The sequence below is a fragment of the Calidris pugnax genome, unplaced genomic scaffold (assembly GCF_001431845.1).
Source record: "Calidris pugnax isolate Ruff unplaced genomic scaffold, ASM143184v1 scaffold18, whole genome shotgun sequence".
In the NCBI taxonomy this organism is placed as follows: Eukaryota; Metazoa; Chordata; class Aves; order Charadriiformes; family Scolopacidae; genus Calidris; species Calidris pugnax.
The window spans coordinates 1,121,622-1,139,842 of record NW_015090812.1 but is presented as its reverse complement, the minus strand read 5'-3'; the positions used below and the strand labels follow the sequence as shown (position 1 = coordinate 1,139,842).

At 40.5% G+C, this 18,221-nt stretch overlaps 1 protein-coding gene across 3 annotated transcripts in view; it reads left to right on the top strand.

Annotated features, from left to right (window-relative positions):
- The window catches only part of NFIA (nuclear factor I/A), a 363,025-nt gene that overhangs the window by 306,606 nt on the left and 38,198 nt on the right, over positions 1-18,221 (top strand). For 2 of the 3 annotated variants that reach the window (XM_014939239.1, XM_014939238.1), the window contains one exon: positions 6,541-6,669. The exons of the other annotated variant lie outside the window; for it this stretch is intronic. In XM_014939239.1, the coding sequence (XP_014794725.1) occupies positions 6,541-6,669 (129 nt within the window). The remainder of the gene's footprint in view (positions 1-6,540; positions 6,670-18,221) is intronic. 3 annotated transcript variants of the gene reach the window in all.

The window sequence follows — 18,221 nt, the reverse complement described above, 5'->3', positions numbered from 1 at the left end:
TTGGGGGGGGGGGGGGGAAGCTTTCATTTTTCTTCTGTGAAATCATTGTTTATTAAACTGGATTTAGTCTTGTGAAGCGAGGTGCTCCCTGGCAGGTAGTTCGTCAGTGATCGTGGCAACTTTAAATGCGACCAGGGGAGCAAGTATCTATTCAGAACGTAGAAACTAAAGAGCACTTCATTAGGATGAGTGAATTTCCATCTGCGTTGTGTTTTGTGTATATACTGGAGCAACTAATACAGTCAACTGATGGATGGCAGTTAGTGTGATCATATCTCAGCTGATGACAAATAAAGTTTGCTCAGCACTAAGTAGAACAGACTTATTATGACTGACAGTAGTATAGCCATCAAAATTTCAAGAAGCTTGAAATTAAGAATTCCCAAGGAAAAAAAAAAAAAAGCAGCTTATCAGCATTTCTGTTGATACTGATTTGAGTGAAATTGCTGGAATAATTTGCACAGAAGTATGAAAATTCCTTGAAAAACTTCTTCCCATGTATCAGTTCTTTCTTCAACAGCCACCTTGTTTTTCCGCATCATCTATTTGTTCTGCATGTTGTTGAGTTCATGGTCCACCTGGTAATATCTGAGCTTCCGTGATTCCTTTTCATAGTGCCCCTTGAGAACGAAGATCCAAACCATATTTCATTCATAGCTTTTGTTATGAAATCTCCATCAAGAGTCTAGTGGCAGAGAGCTACTGGGAATATTGGGGTAATTATCCACAAGTCGTCTTTGGAGATGAATATCAGCTGGTCTACCAATGTGGCTAACTTGAGATGGAGTTATTGTTTAGGATGCATGCAGTCAGAATAAGGTTAGTAATTAATCAAGTGAAATTGGATGGATATACAGATATAGGTACAAATAGAGCTCTAGATTTGGAGAAAGGAGGAATTGTTCTCCTCTTACACTGCTGTGACTCCATCGAAGTTAATCCTAATTTCAGTACCTCTGTTAGTAAGATGCACAGGTATATGGAAAATAGATTTATAGATATTTATTTGTGCTGGGAAGGATTTGTGCATTCAATTCTCATGCATCATTTTCTGGTCCATTTAAATATATATCAGCCTCATACATGAAAATTTGAAGATCTTTAGCTGTACTCAAGGAAGACTCTTATGTGGTGCGTTTCTAGTACTGGCAAACATAAGGAGGTAGAGGAATTAAAACCATCACAATGCTCCAGTGCCCCTTAGAAGATGAGGAACATGGAGTATCCCTGTGCATTCACTGATTAAACTTGGGCTGGAGGTTTGCGAAGTGCAGAGTTTTGGAAAGTCTTGCTGCGGGACTTCAACATCCGTGCAATGGCTCCAGTAACCAGAGTCTCTCAAGGACAAGGATCCCATTTACGCTTGCATTATGCATTGAGCAGAGGGTGTGATGCATGATGTGGAATGAACAAAATAACTTGTGTGTTTAGGGAAATGCCAAATTAATGAAAATTCAGAAAGCTCTAATGTTGAAAAGGCACACAAATTCCTTGATAGAAATATAATGCTGCTAACAGTTTCAAGATTATTGTTGTCTGAATTTTCTGCTTATTGTGTACTGCAATTAAAATTCTTTTCAACTGAAAAACCAATGTCAAATTAATATTTCCTTTTGGAAAAAAATACGAAAGTACACATCTTGTTCCATTTAGCACCATCATGGTCTTTGATCTGGTTCCCTCTGACCAGTGAAAAAAAGGGATTCATGTTAATGGGAGCAGACTAAGACCATATATGTTTGGCATACATGTACTTACAGAATCACATGAACACAAGTACAGTGAGTTAAAGCAACACACCCACTCAGACTTCCATCTGTGTTTTATGCCACAAATCCCTTTATTTTCTTTTTTATTTAGCAATTAACTTTTCCATTTATTCTGTAGTTAAAAGCTGCCATAAGATGAAAATAGACTAAGTCTGATTTTCTTCTCCTGCACTCTAAATAACATTCAGAGGAGACTCAGACCTGAATTAGGAAATCTGTGTTTCCTAAAAGTGCCAGGTGTGACTGTGATTTGGACAACTGTCCTACACGCAGAATAGTAAGAAACACTTTTAAACCCCACCTGGGTTACGCAGCCGTTGTGTTCTGGCTGTTCTTGTTTATTCCTTGCTCGGAGCAGATGGATAGAAAGAGGCAGGGAACGGGGAGGATCCTTGGCTCCATTCCCTATTCACCGGCCAGCGCAGCTGAGACGGGTTGGGGGATATTGTAATTTGTCGCTGCCCTGCACCAGAGAGGAGACAGAGGAGAGTGGGGCCTCAGAGGTGTCCTTATGAGTTGGCACTGCCCCTTCCTTGGGGCCGTACAAAGTGCTGAAATCTGGTTTTTCAGTGCAGTGGTCCCCGATATTCATTAGCTCTGGGGAACAATGCTGAGGAAAGCGGTGCAAGGCGGCAGCATCCTCCCTGGGCTCTGCCCTGGGTGGCTTCAGTTTTAACTTTTTAATTTCCTGCATCCCTGAGCAACACAGGAGGGGAGGCTGCGGGCTGGGGACCGCTAAATGTGTTAAAACTCATTAGGTATGAAACAGAAGACCTTTAAAACTAGCCAAGAGTTCTCAGACATGGGTGCCAAAAATTAAACACCTAATTCCGTTATTTAGTCATTTATCTTAGTTCCGGCCTCACCGTTGTTCATACACACCGTGCCAGCATATAGGTGGCCTGATTTTCATAGGCACTGGGCACCTACAATGCTAACTCAAGTGAGAGTTGCTTACCTAAAAGTGAGACTCGTAGTATCAGATTTAAATATTTCTGGGTGATTAAACCTGAGTTCCCTCACTCTCGCTCTCAGCTCCCGAAAGGAGCTTCGATAGAATGACCAGCATTGTAACATATGGCTTAGCGAGGGGGGAAAGAAAGAAAATGAGTATTAGAAATGGATGGACTAAAGAATACGCAGGATATATCAGGCACATTAACCAAACATATGGTGCTAAATGAGATATTTTTTTAAAATTGCAAAAAAATTGACATTCCTGGCAGTCTCAAGGATAATGTGACATGGCTGTGATAAATTTAGAAGAATGGGACATATTTTGGCTTGTTCTTGGAAACCTTTTTCTTGCATGCCGACTGTATTTCTTCTTTTATTAACCCATTCAAAGAATGTTTGAATTTTGCTGCTAGAGCACCATGCTAGCGCAACATAAAATGTGAATGATGCTAATTGCTTTGCACTGCCTAACTTTCTGTCATACCCTCCCCTCTTAAAGGACAAAACATGCTTTAGAAATGAGCTGGCAAGCTCAACTTATTCTTTCTCTTGGTCAATATTAAGTGATGTAATTAAGCTCCTGTTTGCATATTCTTCTGAACTAGGATGCAGCCATTTTTTTTTTTTCTTGAGATCTGATGGATATGATCACTCAAAATAAAATGTGTCATTACAAACCTCAAACAAAATAAAAACATGGTAGAGTTGGACCGTTCCAAACCGATACATTTCAAAATACACTGAAATAAATAAAAAACATGAAGTAGTGATAATAATGGCAGTCAGAATGATGATAACAAACAAATATAACAGAAGTAGGAACCAATTATCAGTGCTTCAGTTTGCCTTTCTACTCAATTTTACGACATCGTGTTACATTAAAATCTCTGTTTTCACATGAAGACAGCTGCCTCAACCGTATAAAATCCATCCCCACGTGAACATGACACTGCTCAGCATTGCCACAGTGCAAGGTCACTCATCAGCTTTGCTGTAGCTCCTCAAGTTCCAGTGTTTGGACTCAGTCACATGAACTTGCTACAGCTTTAAACCATATTCTACTGTTATCTCTACCCCTACCATGGCTGAGATCAGTCAAGCAGGTTTTTTAGCACAGGGCTAGAAGAACAGCTTCTCCACCTTCTCAGAAACTTTATTATCTTTCCCATAACCCTGAAGATCATAGAATAATAGAATGATTTGGGTTGGAAAAGACCTTAAAAATCATCGAGTTCCAGCCCCCCTGCCCTGAGCAGGGACACCTCCCACTAGACCAGGTTGCTCAAAGCCCCATCCAACCTGGTTATAGGGTATGAGGAGGGTATGCAGCTAGAGGATATGGGGAAAGCAGGGAATTCATGACCCAGCTGAACCACGGGGTGGACAGACTTAGAACCCCTTGCTCCTTCCATGACCTCCATTGCTCACCCAGGGCTTGACTACTTCTGTCCCCTCCTAGATCTCTGCTCATGGGCTGCAGAGCCATAAGCTGCCCAAGGGACCTTCTGCCTCCACACAGGAGTCCTGCACGACCTTGCAGTGAGAGCAGCTCAGGAGCAGGCATGTTTTACTGTCATAATCCCCGTGCGTAAACAGTCTTGTGTTCTATCCATCGTATTTTGCACGTAGAGGGATGGAGCCTGTTAAAAACTTCCTGGGGGCAAACAGAGCCCCTTCCAAAGCCCAGTGCAGAAGAGATGTACCCAGCTGTACCCATGGCCTTGCTGCCAGCAGCATAGTTCCTCTACCCCTCCCCAAGCACAAATATTGCCACTGACCCATGTTGTATTTAGGGCTGGGGCTATTTGGTGTTTCCATCCCCAGTTCCTCTGTCATAAGGAAATCTGGGTCAACAGCACCTTTACTTCTTTGTTCCTTTGTCCTGAATATGGACACTCAGACACAGACCAATAACTAAGTTACATCCCAACATGCCATTTGGGCAGAAAATTCAACAAAGTCCAGTGGAATATTGCATTGAAGTACCTTAGTTCAGTCTCCTTTTCTCTCTTACCCCCAAAGCGAACCAACTCTTCTTGCTTTTGTCCCCACTCCAAAGCCCTTAAGACCAGTATGAAAAAAACCCAACCCAGTATTTTTCTTGCACAATAGTCTGTCAGTTCTAAATTTTTATTTTTGAAAGATTAAGTATGTAACCTTTCTTGCCATGAGAAAAAAAAGCCACCACAACTGCAAACCCTTGCAGCAAACAGTTTCAAGACAAAAAGCTACAAGTACAACACTGGAACTCTCACCACTCCCTTACTTTATTTAACTTTCTGAAATATAAACTGGAAAACCTCACTGAAACCATTAAGACCCCAGCAGTGCAGCACATAAAGTAAAAGAAGGCTCCTGCATATTGCAATCAACATCCCAGGGACTATAAAACTAGTGTTATTAAATATAAAGTTAATAACATTGTCCAGAGATAATATTGTCCAGGCCTCTCTCTTTACTCTTTAACAATTAAATTCTATAAAATACAGAGTTGGAAATAAGGCTGAATGACTTTGCTAGTGGAAGTTCAACTTCCAAATTATCCGATATTTTGCCTTTGCACCTGAAACCTCAACTGTTCTGCACCTTTGTTTTGCTACATCCCTACGGATATGCAAAATGCCTGATGCACTGGAAATTATGTGTTTTCAGAGTATGTGCAGATGATCAGAGTGCCCATATGCCTCTACAGTTATAAAAATATCGAGAATAATAGGGACATATATACATATTCTTCATCTATATGCTGTAATATTCTTTTATCCAAGCATAAATCATATGCAGAAAAGGCTTGGATTTTAAGAGCCTATTCATTCCGCTAATTTCTTTGGTGCCATGGGCTTGATATGATATCAACAGGAGTTATTCTTACAGAGTATAACAAACCAGTCATATTAGCATTACACCATTTCTGCCTGTCCACGGGAGAGGTTTCACCCAATGGCAACTTAACTCTGATTTTCATTGGAAGCCTTTGATATAGTTCAAGGGCATAATAACAACTCTGAAATAATTCCAGTGTGGCTTCTAATATCAAGACACAAATACCATTCACCCTTTAAAAAAATTTGAAAGCAAAAGGGAACCACATAAATATATTACTTTCAAATACCTTTGAAGTCAAGAGAGTAAGGAGAGGCAGAGTTTGAACTCAGAAAACTTTATTCTCTAGTTGTGCCTTGAGTCGTGCAGCACATTTAAAAGATCCATTTGCAATAATCTACTAAAACAGTGAGTGAAAGACAGAACTCATAAAAAGCCTGTAAAAATCCAAATGCTCCAGCTATTACAGATTTCTAAAAATAAAGCAGAGTAGGTTTCAGTAGCAATAATAAGCTGCATCTTATCCATATTTCAGATTTAAAAGAAAAATATGGCTGCCTTTTAGTACTCGTTGCTCAGAGCAAACCATGGCTGCTTCTGCCTCAAAAAAAAAAAAAAAAAAAAAACAAAAAAAAAAAGTGAACTTTTAATGCTGTAGGTGCCTAAGAGTGTGAGGGGTTTGTGTTGGGTTTGTTGGTTTTTGTTTGTTTTGTTGTTTGTTTTTTTTTTGTTTTTTTAAATAATGATCTGCAGCTTCTTTTTATTCGCCCTCGTTCCAGTCTCCGAGGTCCGCCTGGTTAATGGCTTCTGCCTAAAAAAAAAAAAAAAAAAAAGACCACAAATAAAAGTGAGCTTTTGGCTTGCTGTTGTATTCCGTTTCATTTGTCCTTTAAGTTTTTCTTAGCTGCTTCTGCACCCACTTTCACAATGCATAGGCTGTCGTTCCATGACCTAGCATTATTAAATTGCACTTATCAATCATTCTTGCCAGGAATGCCATCGCCAACTACATTAAAGAAGTCAGAGAAGTCTGGTTTCAGCAGTCCCTCGCCTTCGCAGACCTCCTCCCTTGGAACGGCTTTCACACAGCACCATCGACCTGTCATTACAGGACCCAGAGGTGAGGCCTAACCCAAGAGCCCCCCCAGGCAGCTTAAACCTTAGCCATGGCACCCAGTGGCCATCCCAGCACCTTTCCATGGAAAGTCATCGCCACCTGTGACCCAGCCAGTGAGAGGCTGCGCTTCAGAAGCTTGATAACCCGGAGTTTTTAGTTGTCAAGACCCGCGTTTGGCTTTTGCTAGGCTGGGCTGCTTGGTAAATCTCCTGGTGACCACTCAACTGAGGTGGAAACACTGGTTTCTGGGGGCTTAGGGCTTTTTTTGAAGAGGGTGGGGAGACAGAATGTGTTACAGAGAGTGTCTTCTGCTTGTGTCCATTCATAACATAGACTGAGTCTAAACCGCTTGAGATAGGAACCCATCGCTACCTTCTGAACCACTCCTGTTTTCCAGCACCATGCCTTTGTTTCTGCCGGTCATTTAGTGCTTGTATTGTTGGTATCAGAATGCTGAAGAACTGCCTTGTTAGGGGACTCCTTTGAAGTTGGTTCCTGCAATGCTTTGGCTGGTTTTCTTCGCAGTACTCTTCTGATTGACTTTCCAAGTAAAAGAGATGTCCTCTGGGTTTAGATGTGCTTACACATTTTTGTTAGAAAGCTGCATTTGCATTTAGCCTAGAAAACTAAATGCAATACTCAGTTCACGTTTGAAAAGGAACTCACTTGGGCATAGTAATATACACAAATGAATGAATCTTCTTACAAACCTCTTTGGAAGATATAAAAATAGGAATGAATGGTTGTGACATGTTTCTTTCGCGATGAAATTTTGTCTCATTTAGGCAAGATTATTAAGGAATTGGTCGAATGGTGAAGCATAAAAAGACGTATTAGCAATTCATACTGGAAATTATTTTGAAATGGCTGTTTGGCTTTAGTGTGGTTTTACCGAGGGCAGCATAAACCAGGAGGAGCCTCTTTGTCTGCAAAGTCCAGGTGATGCGGTGTGAAGTGGTAGAATTGCACTAAGTTGAAGCGAGGTCAGAATTGCACTTCATTGGGTTCTGTGCTTTGTTAAATCTGCTTATTGTATTTTGATTTGTTGTGGTTAATCCCATAAAAATTATTTATTACCCTTAGACACATACCTAGATCCTCGGAAGATCTTAGGCATCTAAATTCTATACAGATTTCCCTTGAAATTTGGATCTGAGCTATCTGGCAAATATATCTCCTTTTAAAAGCCTTGATAATTGGTGATATAAGTATGAATAATATGAATGTTCCATTAACATTATATTCAATGCACATCAGCTGACTCTGAATTCCTATCTTTTAGAAGTTCAGCCTTTTAGATTTGAGTTGTTGATTGATTAGTTAATAGGCTTTTCTTTATTTAGCTATGTTTTGCCTCGCACTTATTTTTTAAGATCACTGAATGCCTTTGTCTGCCCATGTTTGGATCCTCTGTATTTTGGATTTTTGTGTGGTTGAGAGAGGAAATGTATCACTGGTGAGGTCTTGTTTAAATCTCATCTACAGTCTGTTTTCACAAGAGTTTTTCTATGCACCAGGGGATATCCATCAGCTATGTGAGAAGAACATTCAAACACAGCCAGAATTTAAAAGAGCAAATACAATGATTACAGTTCCCAAATTTTGTCTGTTTGGAAGGAGATGTCTTTACTAACTGCATAAAGAAGTAACACAGGTTCTCATCATCAATGATTCCTAACAGGTTAACTAAAGCTTCTTCTGCAACATCATTTGGAAGCATCTTCTATTTTATGCTTGTTCGCAAACAAACTCTTACAGACTTTCAGGGAAAAAAAAAAAATCCCTCTGAATCCATGCATGGATTCTTGAAGTGTCATCATCCTGGAAAAATCTTGTTCCAGACTTCGTTCTTTGTTCTTTTTGGATGTTCCTCTTCAGTATTCTTCTTCCGCAGCACACTGGCTGTGTTTATTTCTCTTCTACAACAATCGTTCTGTTAGTAAAGGGTAATATATTGAGATGGATTATTTTCCACAAATCCAGCTTTGTTCTTTATCCCATCGCCTCCAGTGTACTTTGGGACAGTAAGCAGAAGAGAGAAGCTTTTCAGGTATCAAAAGTGGCAACATAAAGAGTATAATGCAATCATATAAGAGGATATAATTTTTGAGCAATTCATATCCACCATTAGTTACTGGAAGTTATACCTTCCTGCAGAAATTATCGGTATAATATAGTGCCCACACGTTGCATTCTCTTTGGATACCTCTGCATTATATAAATGGTCAGTGGCAGGTCATCCTGAGTGGTCTTCAGAAAAGTAAGAGCAGGATTTAATCTTCAGTCTGCAGAGATATTTCAGAGAAAGGAAAGTCACGAGTAAGTAGGTCACCATCAGAGTAAGCTCCTCAGCCAACTGAACGATTACGAGAAGGTTCAATCTCCTTCTGATGTTCATATGTGCAAGTTTATCACTTGGATGTGTATATGAGATGCATTTGTAAAGCACGATCAAAATAGACAGCAGAGAAGAAGCTGTAGACTATTCATGGCAGGTGTTGTCATTGACAACCAGTGATTTATAACTTCTCAGGAATATTCCCGAATCTTTCACACACTTCCAAACATTCCTTAGAACACAGTACAAGTCATATGCTGGGGTATCCCAGGATACTGAGTGCCCTTCCCGGCGATCCCCACAATGAGTCATTTTGGAAACAAAACTGACTTGGAGGAGGAGTAGATCCTTAAGAGGATTTCTCCATTCAATCAGAGGTGCTCCACTCAATCAACCTGTTGGAAAACCTCTGTTCTTGTGAAATTGCTGGTACTGTACTGCGTTGTGGAAGGCTGTGCACTAGTTTCCTATCTGCGTTGGTGCTGCTGCCAGTACCCAACCCAGCTGGGCAGTAGCCAGCAGAGAGGATCTGAGCTGGCTGACCAAAGGACCAGATGTGCAGTGAGTGCTGGCGCATGGATGCCAATGCTTCAGTGACTCCTCAGTAGTTCCAACAGATGGTGGTAAGATCCAAGTTTCTTTGGTGATAAGCTAGCAAAGTGATTCATGGAGCCTCACTTGATGATGGCAGTTTTTTGGGCATGACTCTATGAATGCACCATATGTCTTCTCTGGACCAGCGTGGCTAGGATTCAGTCTCCGGCAGATGGTAAATTGATCACCTATAGGGTGGCTTTAGCATCACTATCAGTTTTAGAATTTATTTCAAAGCATTGAAAATCCAAGTGGTTAGATCCCTGTCTCCTACGCAGCATACTTTTGTTACCTGCAAGTTAGATCACTTGGTGGTCAGCGTAGCCCACCGCAGTGCTCCAGGATTGCAAAGCCATCACGTATTGCTGGCGTCTTACAAAGTTTCCCAGACATTAGCCTGCTTGAACTCTTTACCAGACAGTGAAGGATTTAAATACTATGGGTGACAGCAGTATTTACATAAGTGGTTTTAGGTTTCCATGTATTGCTACTTACACTCTAGTGACTTTATATCTGGAGCTGGCTGAAATGTTAAATTGACCACGATCTTGTAAACCTGGGATATACGGCAGCCTGGGCTGTGGAGCGTTCAATCATTTCCACAGAATATGACAGCATAGATCCTGCAAGCCAAAAAGCAAGGAAGAAAAAGCAAGGAAAGAAAAAAGATAAGAATGAGATGGTACATTAGGAAGATAAATGAAGGAGAAACACAATTACAAGAAACAAGAAATACAGCGCAAAAGGGAAGAACCCAAGGAAATGGGTGTGTGAGCAGAAAGAGAAGAAGGGATGAAAGTCAACTAGTGGAGTGGTTCCTGTTATACTAATTTCCTCCATAATAAGCATTGCCATTGAGATTTTTATCAGGACAAGGCCCACCAGGGAAACTCTGCAGGATAGTGCTCTCTGTTTGTGCCAAAGTGGCAAAAACTGTATGTCATGTATCTGGGAAAACACTGAGCCCTTCTCTATCAAAATTCTCCACGGGGTCACCAGAGTATCAGTGCCTGTTAGCTGTCCTGTCACCCAGCTTCACGCAAATCCAAGTGATCATTCCTGCTACCTCACTCCAGAGCTACTCAGTGTGAAAGGACATTTTGTAATATCCTGTTCCCTACAACTACCCGGGGCTGCTCCTCGATGCTGTCAGCTGCCAGACTGATGTAACCTCCTGCTCTCCTTTGAATTTTGACAAAAACAACGTGGTGCGAGTTCATTCCAATACAGACACCTCAGCTCAGGGGCTGGTACCGTAAGACAGCCAGGAGAGGGTAAGAAAGTGGAGTAGAAACCATAAATAGCATTAACACCGACCAATTGCTTTGGGAGCAGCACGAAGGGATGCTCCAGTTGACAACGTCAGGAGAGCTGACCGTGTAGGTGAAGATTTTGATTTTCCTCCTCTCGCTTTGAAGTAATAGGATGCTGAAGGAAAAATAGTTTCCTAACAGATGGCCCCAAGGTCAGGGTTTAGTAATTACGAGATACCCCACCCAAACTGCCATCTACTCCCACATCCCAGGCAGGGGAGGGCAGGGAGGAAGGCTTGCAAATGGTTAAAGCTTCAGCTAAACAAAAGTCAGGCACCGTGTAATTAAAACTCTACCTTTGTTGTATTGTAAAGAGTTAGCCTGTGACATAGGAAATATTTAAAGGAGCGGGCTGTTCAGCTAATTTGTGTGTGAGTGAACTGCTTAGACAGTCCTATCCTAAATTAACTGTAAGGCCACCCACTGAGATTGCCTCATAAAGGGCCATGATTGCTCAGCTTCGTTTTGTATAACCGTTCAATAATTACTAGATAAATGCATAACTAAAAGCTCTATTACACTAATAATTTGTACTGAGATAGATGTGTGGGACACCATGCTGGGTTAATTTGTCATCCCTGCAGCAAACTTCTAAAGAGGGCTCTTTTGCAGAGGAATTGTGTTAATATGTTGCTCCAGTGAGGACATGTTAGAGCAACAAGATGACTTGGTCGCTTAATCTCCTAAAGAGGCAAAATGCCTGGAGGGTAAGTGCCAGAAAGAAGAATGGGGGGTGATTAACACAGTGGACCCAGATTTAAACTCATCCTGACAAAAGGAGCTGATCTAACTGAGCAAAAGAATGAAAAAAGGGGGAGTGTTAAAAATACTAATAGGATTTCATGCATCCCTAAAAAATAATATAAAAATAAAGTGCTACGGGACCAAAGTATTTTACCCCTGCTTTTACTGATTCTGTGCTCAGTTTCTTTGCTCTCTTTGATGTATCCGTGAAGTTAAACTCTGTGCTTTAAACAGTGCAGCGAACTATAATATTTTTATCTCTGCTTTATGCTAAATTCTTCTAGCTTCAGACACACACAAAAAGCACATTATTGCTTTAAATATGGAACCCATGTTTAAGCATCAGAGCTCTGGATTTTCAACCTCCTCTATTGACAGAACCATAAATCATGTTAAAGTTAAGTGAATTACTGTAGCGTGGAACTATAGCTTTAACAATGTTTATGTAGTATCAGCTTACCATCTACAGAATGAAAGGGGAAAAAAACACTGATATTAGAAATGGGAATGTGGAGTCCTATTAACTTAACAGCAATATATCACTCCAAAGTCACAGATTCCATTACCATGCCCTTTTTAGTATCAAAGCAGAATTATATCATCACACACATAAAGGTTGTGGTTTTTAAGAGAATTTACATTTCTATTGTAAACTTATCAACTGCATTTCATTATAAGAAAGACATGATATATTCTCCTAGCAATAGTTTTTATCTTCTATGTGGGAATATATCATGTGTATTAAAAACAATAATAATGTGCAAAAGTTGCCAGCATTCAATGTGAAGGAGGAATTCTACAACTAGGTTAAATTATGTTTTTTGACCTCTAGCTATGGTCTTGGAAGGAAAGTGCTTTCTGTAGGTATGATTTTTGTTTCTATACCTTGAAATCAGCTCCATAGTATTCTGATCTCCCAAAGGCAGAAGAATTTTGACATGTTTTAAAACAATCTGCTCAAAATAGCTAACTTAACTGGCCCCCTGCCTGTGCCAGAATCTGGAACCTGCGCTCAGTTCAGCTCTACAGGTTTTCAAAACCCGGGCTGTAACGCTCACAACCCAGAGTACACCAATAAACCCTGAGCCCAAACACAGCTTTAAGCATATTTTCTCTTTTGCTAGGAACTCTGTGGGCCCTGGCAAAATGTCCTTCTGCCTCCCACTTGCTACTGCAAAATCTCTTGCCGAAAGAGTATTTCTGAACAAAGGGTCCAGGTGCCTTCTAACGTTCTCCAGAGCAGGAAAAAGGGGCTGAGAGCCAGCCCCACCTTGGAGATACCGTGCTCTGTTTTTTCAGCAGTGCTTAGCCGACCACCTGCGCTTGACTTCTGGAGCTGAGAGGTGGACATTCGGCAGTTCTTTTGATGTCCCTGAGCAGGAACAGATCCTCCATCCATCATATTTAGGGTATTTGTATATCTCTTGCATTGGTCAGCTGTTTATATTACATTTTGAATGTTTCATCTATGTTTGCCTATGTGGAAGTATCAGTGATACCTAAATTTTAGCCATGCTAAGAGGGAAAGGCCTATGTTTGTTCTCCCACCCCATAATTTCTCAGCCTGGTCAGTGCAAAAGGGAATGTAAGACAAGATCAGTTTGAATTTGGCTCATCCGTGGACCTGACAGACATGTTACTAAACAGCCTCTTTGAACCATTATGGGATTTATGCAATATTTAAGTTTTCCACCGATTGGAATTGCCTTCAGAGGGCTGGTCCTAGGACTGGTCAGTCCTATCCTCAGCAGTTCGATATTTAAGTGAAGCTAACGTAAATAAGAGACTGCTCTACATTTATCACCCTAAAATCTATTCCTAATGGGCAGTAAGAAAAATGGGGACTTTCAGAAACCTTTGAAAGAGTTACGGGGACACAGCTCCCATTGAAATTCAAAAGGAGTTAATGAATTCTCTCAGGACCTCTGCAAATCCCAGCCCAAGTTTCTTAATTATTTTTTTCTTGTTTGGGTAACTGCTTTCATCACAAAAATCTGTGGGCTTAAAGCTATTGTTTTAGGCTTCCATTCTTTACCTCTTGTATTGTATTATACACAGAAGTGTAAGTTCCTTTCAACAAATTTGGATTATTGCCAGATCTCCTTATTAAAAAGTCACTCTTCATATTTCCGATAAACACAGCTGTTTCATGGTGTTTGAAAGCATTTCACATCAGCCAGCATGGTGGCTTAGCCAATTAGTACTCTAATATGGTCAATTTTCAGAATAAGTACCTTTGGGGTACAAAGGGTGGGATACATCTTGCATAATTTGAACTGGCACTTGCATCACTTAAATGCTAGGAGAAAGCTTACAGCATGCAGGGAGTTAAAGCAACTTAGAAGCCTGAAATGGAAATATCTAGCAGAACAAACTGTTCTATAACATTTCCAGGGAAATGACTTTTAAAAAACCACTTTCTTAATTGTAATGAAGCCAATTATAATGGCCTCAAAAACAAGCTGATAAAAATGATCCTGTTTCATTATGATTATAATGTTACTATTTCTAGGAAGATTGATCAATGTTTAATGAGCTATTAGTAAACTTAATTATCACTTTCTAGAGGAGGTATCTGAGCCTTGGCCCTAGTAAAGCCAATCCACTCTTGGCCAGGGTCTGATGGACCAGCCCTTGTGCCTGTGAAGGAACAGTGGTTTTGATTCCACAACTTCTCTGGACAGGCGAGGAGTGCAGGGTGATGGTAGGCTTTTCCCGAGCGGGAGGAGAGCAGCGCGAAATGACCCTTTCAAAGACTTCAAACAACCTTATGAAGAAAGAAATTTCATCCAGTCATCTGGACTTGAAGGGGTTGGCAAGGTTTTTTGGAAGAGGAGACGGAAGGTGGATGGATCGATGTATCTTCCCCCATATGTTGGTCTGTGCCGGTGGAGAAATCTGTCTGAGCGGTGCAGGTGTGAGCACGAAGTCTCTTTACCACATCAGTGAGCGCTCCCCGGGAGAAAAGATCCCATAAGTCGTTATTAGGACTGCTCCTTTGTTCCAGGAGAAGGGCCCGAGAAGGGTACTAAATATCTGAAGAAAACTAGAACCTGTTTCAAATTAACTGATTCTTTATTATCTGATCGTTCAGTTGAATAGAATTCACAATTTTGGCTCTTCTTCTTTTGCTTTAGACATTTGAAGTGCTAACCTAATCAATGAATGCAACTTATTTTATTAGTTAGTTAGTTTCTTATTAGCTACTACAAATCAAGAAGGGAAGAGACAAGACTGGACTGCATAATCAGATGTTTGAATTCAGCGTCCTGAAAAATCCTCTTATTTCTGTGCTGCACAGCACCACGAACTCATAAAACACTAAAAAATCCAGTATAGCACGCAACAGCTGTACTGCATAATTACTTGGCCCAATAGCAGTAGTTTTAAAATACTGGTATATCTGTTGCAGGCCACCATACATTATCATCTCATTTTCAATAAAAAGTCTGGGATGTTTCAGATGAGCTTCAATGGAATTAGAATCATGTGTGCTTTGAAATATTTATGCTTGCCTTGAGATGGAAGGATAATTCCTGCCTCCAACCCCCACACACAAATAACAGATTTAATAACGCCAGATAGTCCAACTCCTCCATACCTACAGCAGGTAGAAATGAAGTTCTGATCTGGAGTACGCATATTTTCATAGGTTGTAGAACTTATATTTTATGTCATTTAGTGAGGTCAATAATAAAATATAAATGCCACAGGCTGAAAGACGCCAAGAGAAATACGGTTTGGCAGCGTGGAGCTGCTTAGGGATACATAAATAATAAGTCAATAAGTAAATAAATAATAGACAAAGACCTGTTTTATCTTCCATCTGAAGATCTCAAAGACTTTACAATCACCAATTGAGACTTATCCCATCAGAAGCACGTCAGTAGTAATGGCCCCTTCTTATACACAGGAAAACTTGCATCACTCTAGGCATGGTTTTCAGAAGCAACAACTTTTTAATTTTTATTAAGCATTTCTGAAAATCATGACTGAAGGGGCTTGTCCATGATCACTTGCCCCTTTTAGAGGCAAAGAGGGAAAATACCAACCTGCTTGTCCTTTAACTGATTAAAAATGTTTGTGAGGATCCATACATTTTGAAACACGGATATGTTCTGCACTCAGAACTTGTTTGAAAGGCCATTTTTGCGTACACCGGAGTCAGTGACCACAGCACAGCTATCGGAGTAATGGTCTGTATCTGGGCCAGCAGTTTTTAGACGTTAGCATTTAATTCCCTCTCTCTAGTATATGGCAGGCACACTTGTAATGTTGATCAGTTTAAGAGTAGTATATTCTTCCTCTGATCAAACAACCTTTTCTTTTGCTATTTGAGAAATTTTTCTATTTCCTGGTCGGAGACTGCAAAATCAAACCTTTTGGAGATCCTTATTCCATTCATCACTTCTTATGCACAATCCATCCACTCGGAGAAAATGAACCCTACATGTCAGAGTGTGGCACAGACTGAGGACTGATGCCTGTTTGGTCTTCTTTCCTTCCCCGAGTCTTTCCCATGATCAGCAGAAAGCCCTTCAAGGTTGTGCTGAGGAGTTGGCCGAGACTCTGAAGAGGAACAACTTTCTCCTTCTTGCAGCACTAAACCTTCCTGAATGATTGTTGCTCATTTCTGCATTCATTTTTCTGCTCTGTCTCTCTTTGGGAAGATCACTGACAAATGTTTTCACTTTTTTTTCTACCTTGACATGCTGAGTGGGTCAAGGCAGCAGAGAAAGACCCAGTATTTACATGCCTATGAGTATTTCTAATAACCATAACACATCTTGCATATAGCAAACCAAATTATTAAATGAAGAGCAATAACTTGGAAAAGCTAAATACAGTGTGGGTTTTGGCCTTGTTTTGAATTTCAATCTGTTGCCTGGATAGAATTTTTTATTCCTTCTTCTTTGATTGAAATATCTTCTATCTCCTTTTCACCCAGTAGAAGAATGGATGAAGAAAGGGAATGAATTTGTTCCGAGATGTGTACACAGGACAGTGCAGTTGCCTAACAGTTTCAAATAGTATTAACAGAGCTGGTGCTAAAATGTTTTTTTATAAATAAATGTTTAAAATATCCCAGTTTTTTTTTTTTCATTTAATTAGCTGTTTATCACATAAGTTTTCATTTCTCACTTTTATCTTCATCATTCATCTTCCATTTGTCATGCAAGGAAAGGGGGAGCTATAAAAGGAGATAGAAAGGAAGAGAGGAAGAATATGTTTCATATCAAAAAAAGGACATGTTGTAGGCTAATGAAGATTTTGCTGTAGTCATCAAAATTCTTACCACCAACTTTAGCTGAACCAATATTTGTGGCAAAATATTTTGACAAGCCCTAAAATGACTGTTGCTTCCTGGAGAAGATGACGTAAGTGTCATTAAAGCAGTTGCACCTCAGGGGTTGGTGTGAGATCAGAGGCTGATGCTTTGGGTGGAATTCACCTCATTGAAGGTGTGTGCCTAGACTGGAGGCATCTACCTTGCAGCTAGTACTGGTGGGCTCCCTTCACACCCACTGGTGAGCCCATCAGCCTGGTCAGTGAAGTCCAGTCAAAGGAAGTGGTCTATCTTTGGATGAGATGAACAGCTCCATGGACACCATTAGTTCTTTTTAGTTCTCTGTTGATTCTAAGATAATTAGTTCCATGGCAGACACCCACATTTAGTAAGGTGAATCCCACATTATCTCTACCTTTAATAGCAGACTTCAAAGTTACAGCCTCTCCCAGGAGTTTGGGGACAGGAAAATAGCCTTCATTTCTTCCTTTGAAGATTTGGGTTCTTCATCTGAAGGGTTTTCAAATATACTATAATTTAAGATGCAAACTCAGAACAAAACTATTTGTCTTAAAAGTGAATAAGAAATAATTAATTAGGGTTAAAAAAAAAAACAAAAAACCAACAAGAGATAAGCCCAGATGTGCAGACAGGTTGAACAGGCTGGGCACACAGGTGTTTGCCTTGGCCATGGAATAACTGTCAACATTTCCATAACAAGGAGTGTGGGATATGCTGCTTCTTGTTTCCTTTTCCCAAGTGCAGTATTGCAGAGCTGTGGGAAGACAACTGGCTTCCAGTTCAGCCCACATGCCACAATATCTAGCTGTTGTAAGACAGATAGCCCATGCTGTAAGAAGAGATTCACTACATCTGCTTTGACAGAGATAGCTGAAGGCTGCACGCTACCTTTTGGTTCCTCATCTCCATACTTTCTTTTAGCGGTGCTTTCCCATTGCATGAGATGCAGTTTGGTACCACACATTTAGCATATTATTCTCTTGCTGTTATGGATATTTTAAATGGTATTGAAGGGAACAGACTGGGAGGACTCGTGGGCTTAACAAGGTTACAGGGGGGCTTTTCATGGCAAGGATGAGAGCTTCATGTTCATCCCATCTCAGCACCCCAGGCATGAGTGCAGCTTTTTTTGGTGGTGGTGTCAAAGTAATCATTCCTATCCAGTCGTGGAGAAAGAAGTACATAGAAGTGCTGCCCAGCCAGCCCTTAATGAATGTTTACAGCAAAACGCAGTAGGTTTCCTTGCTGCTGCCTCTGA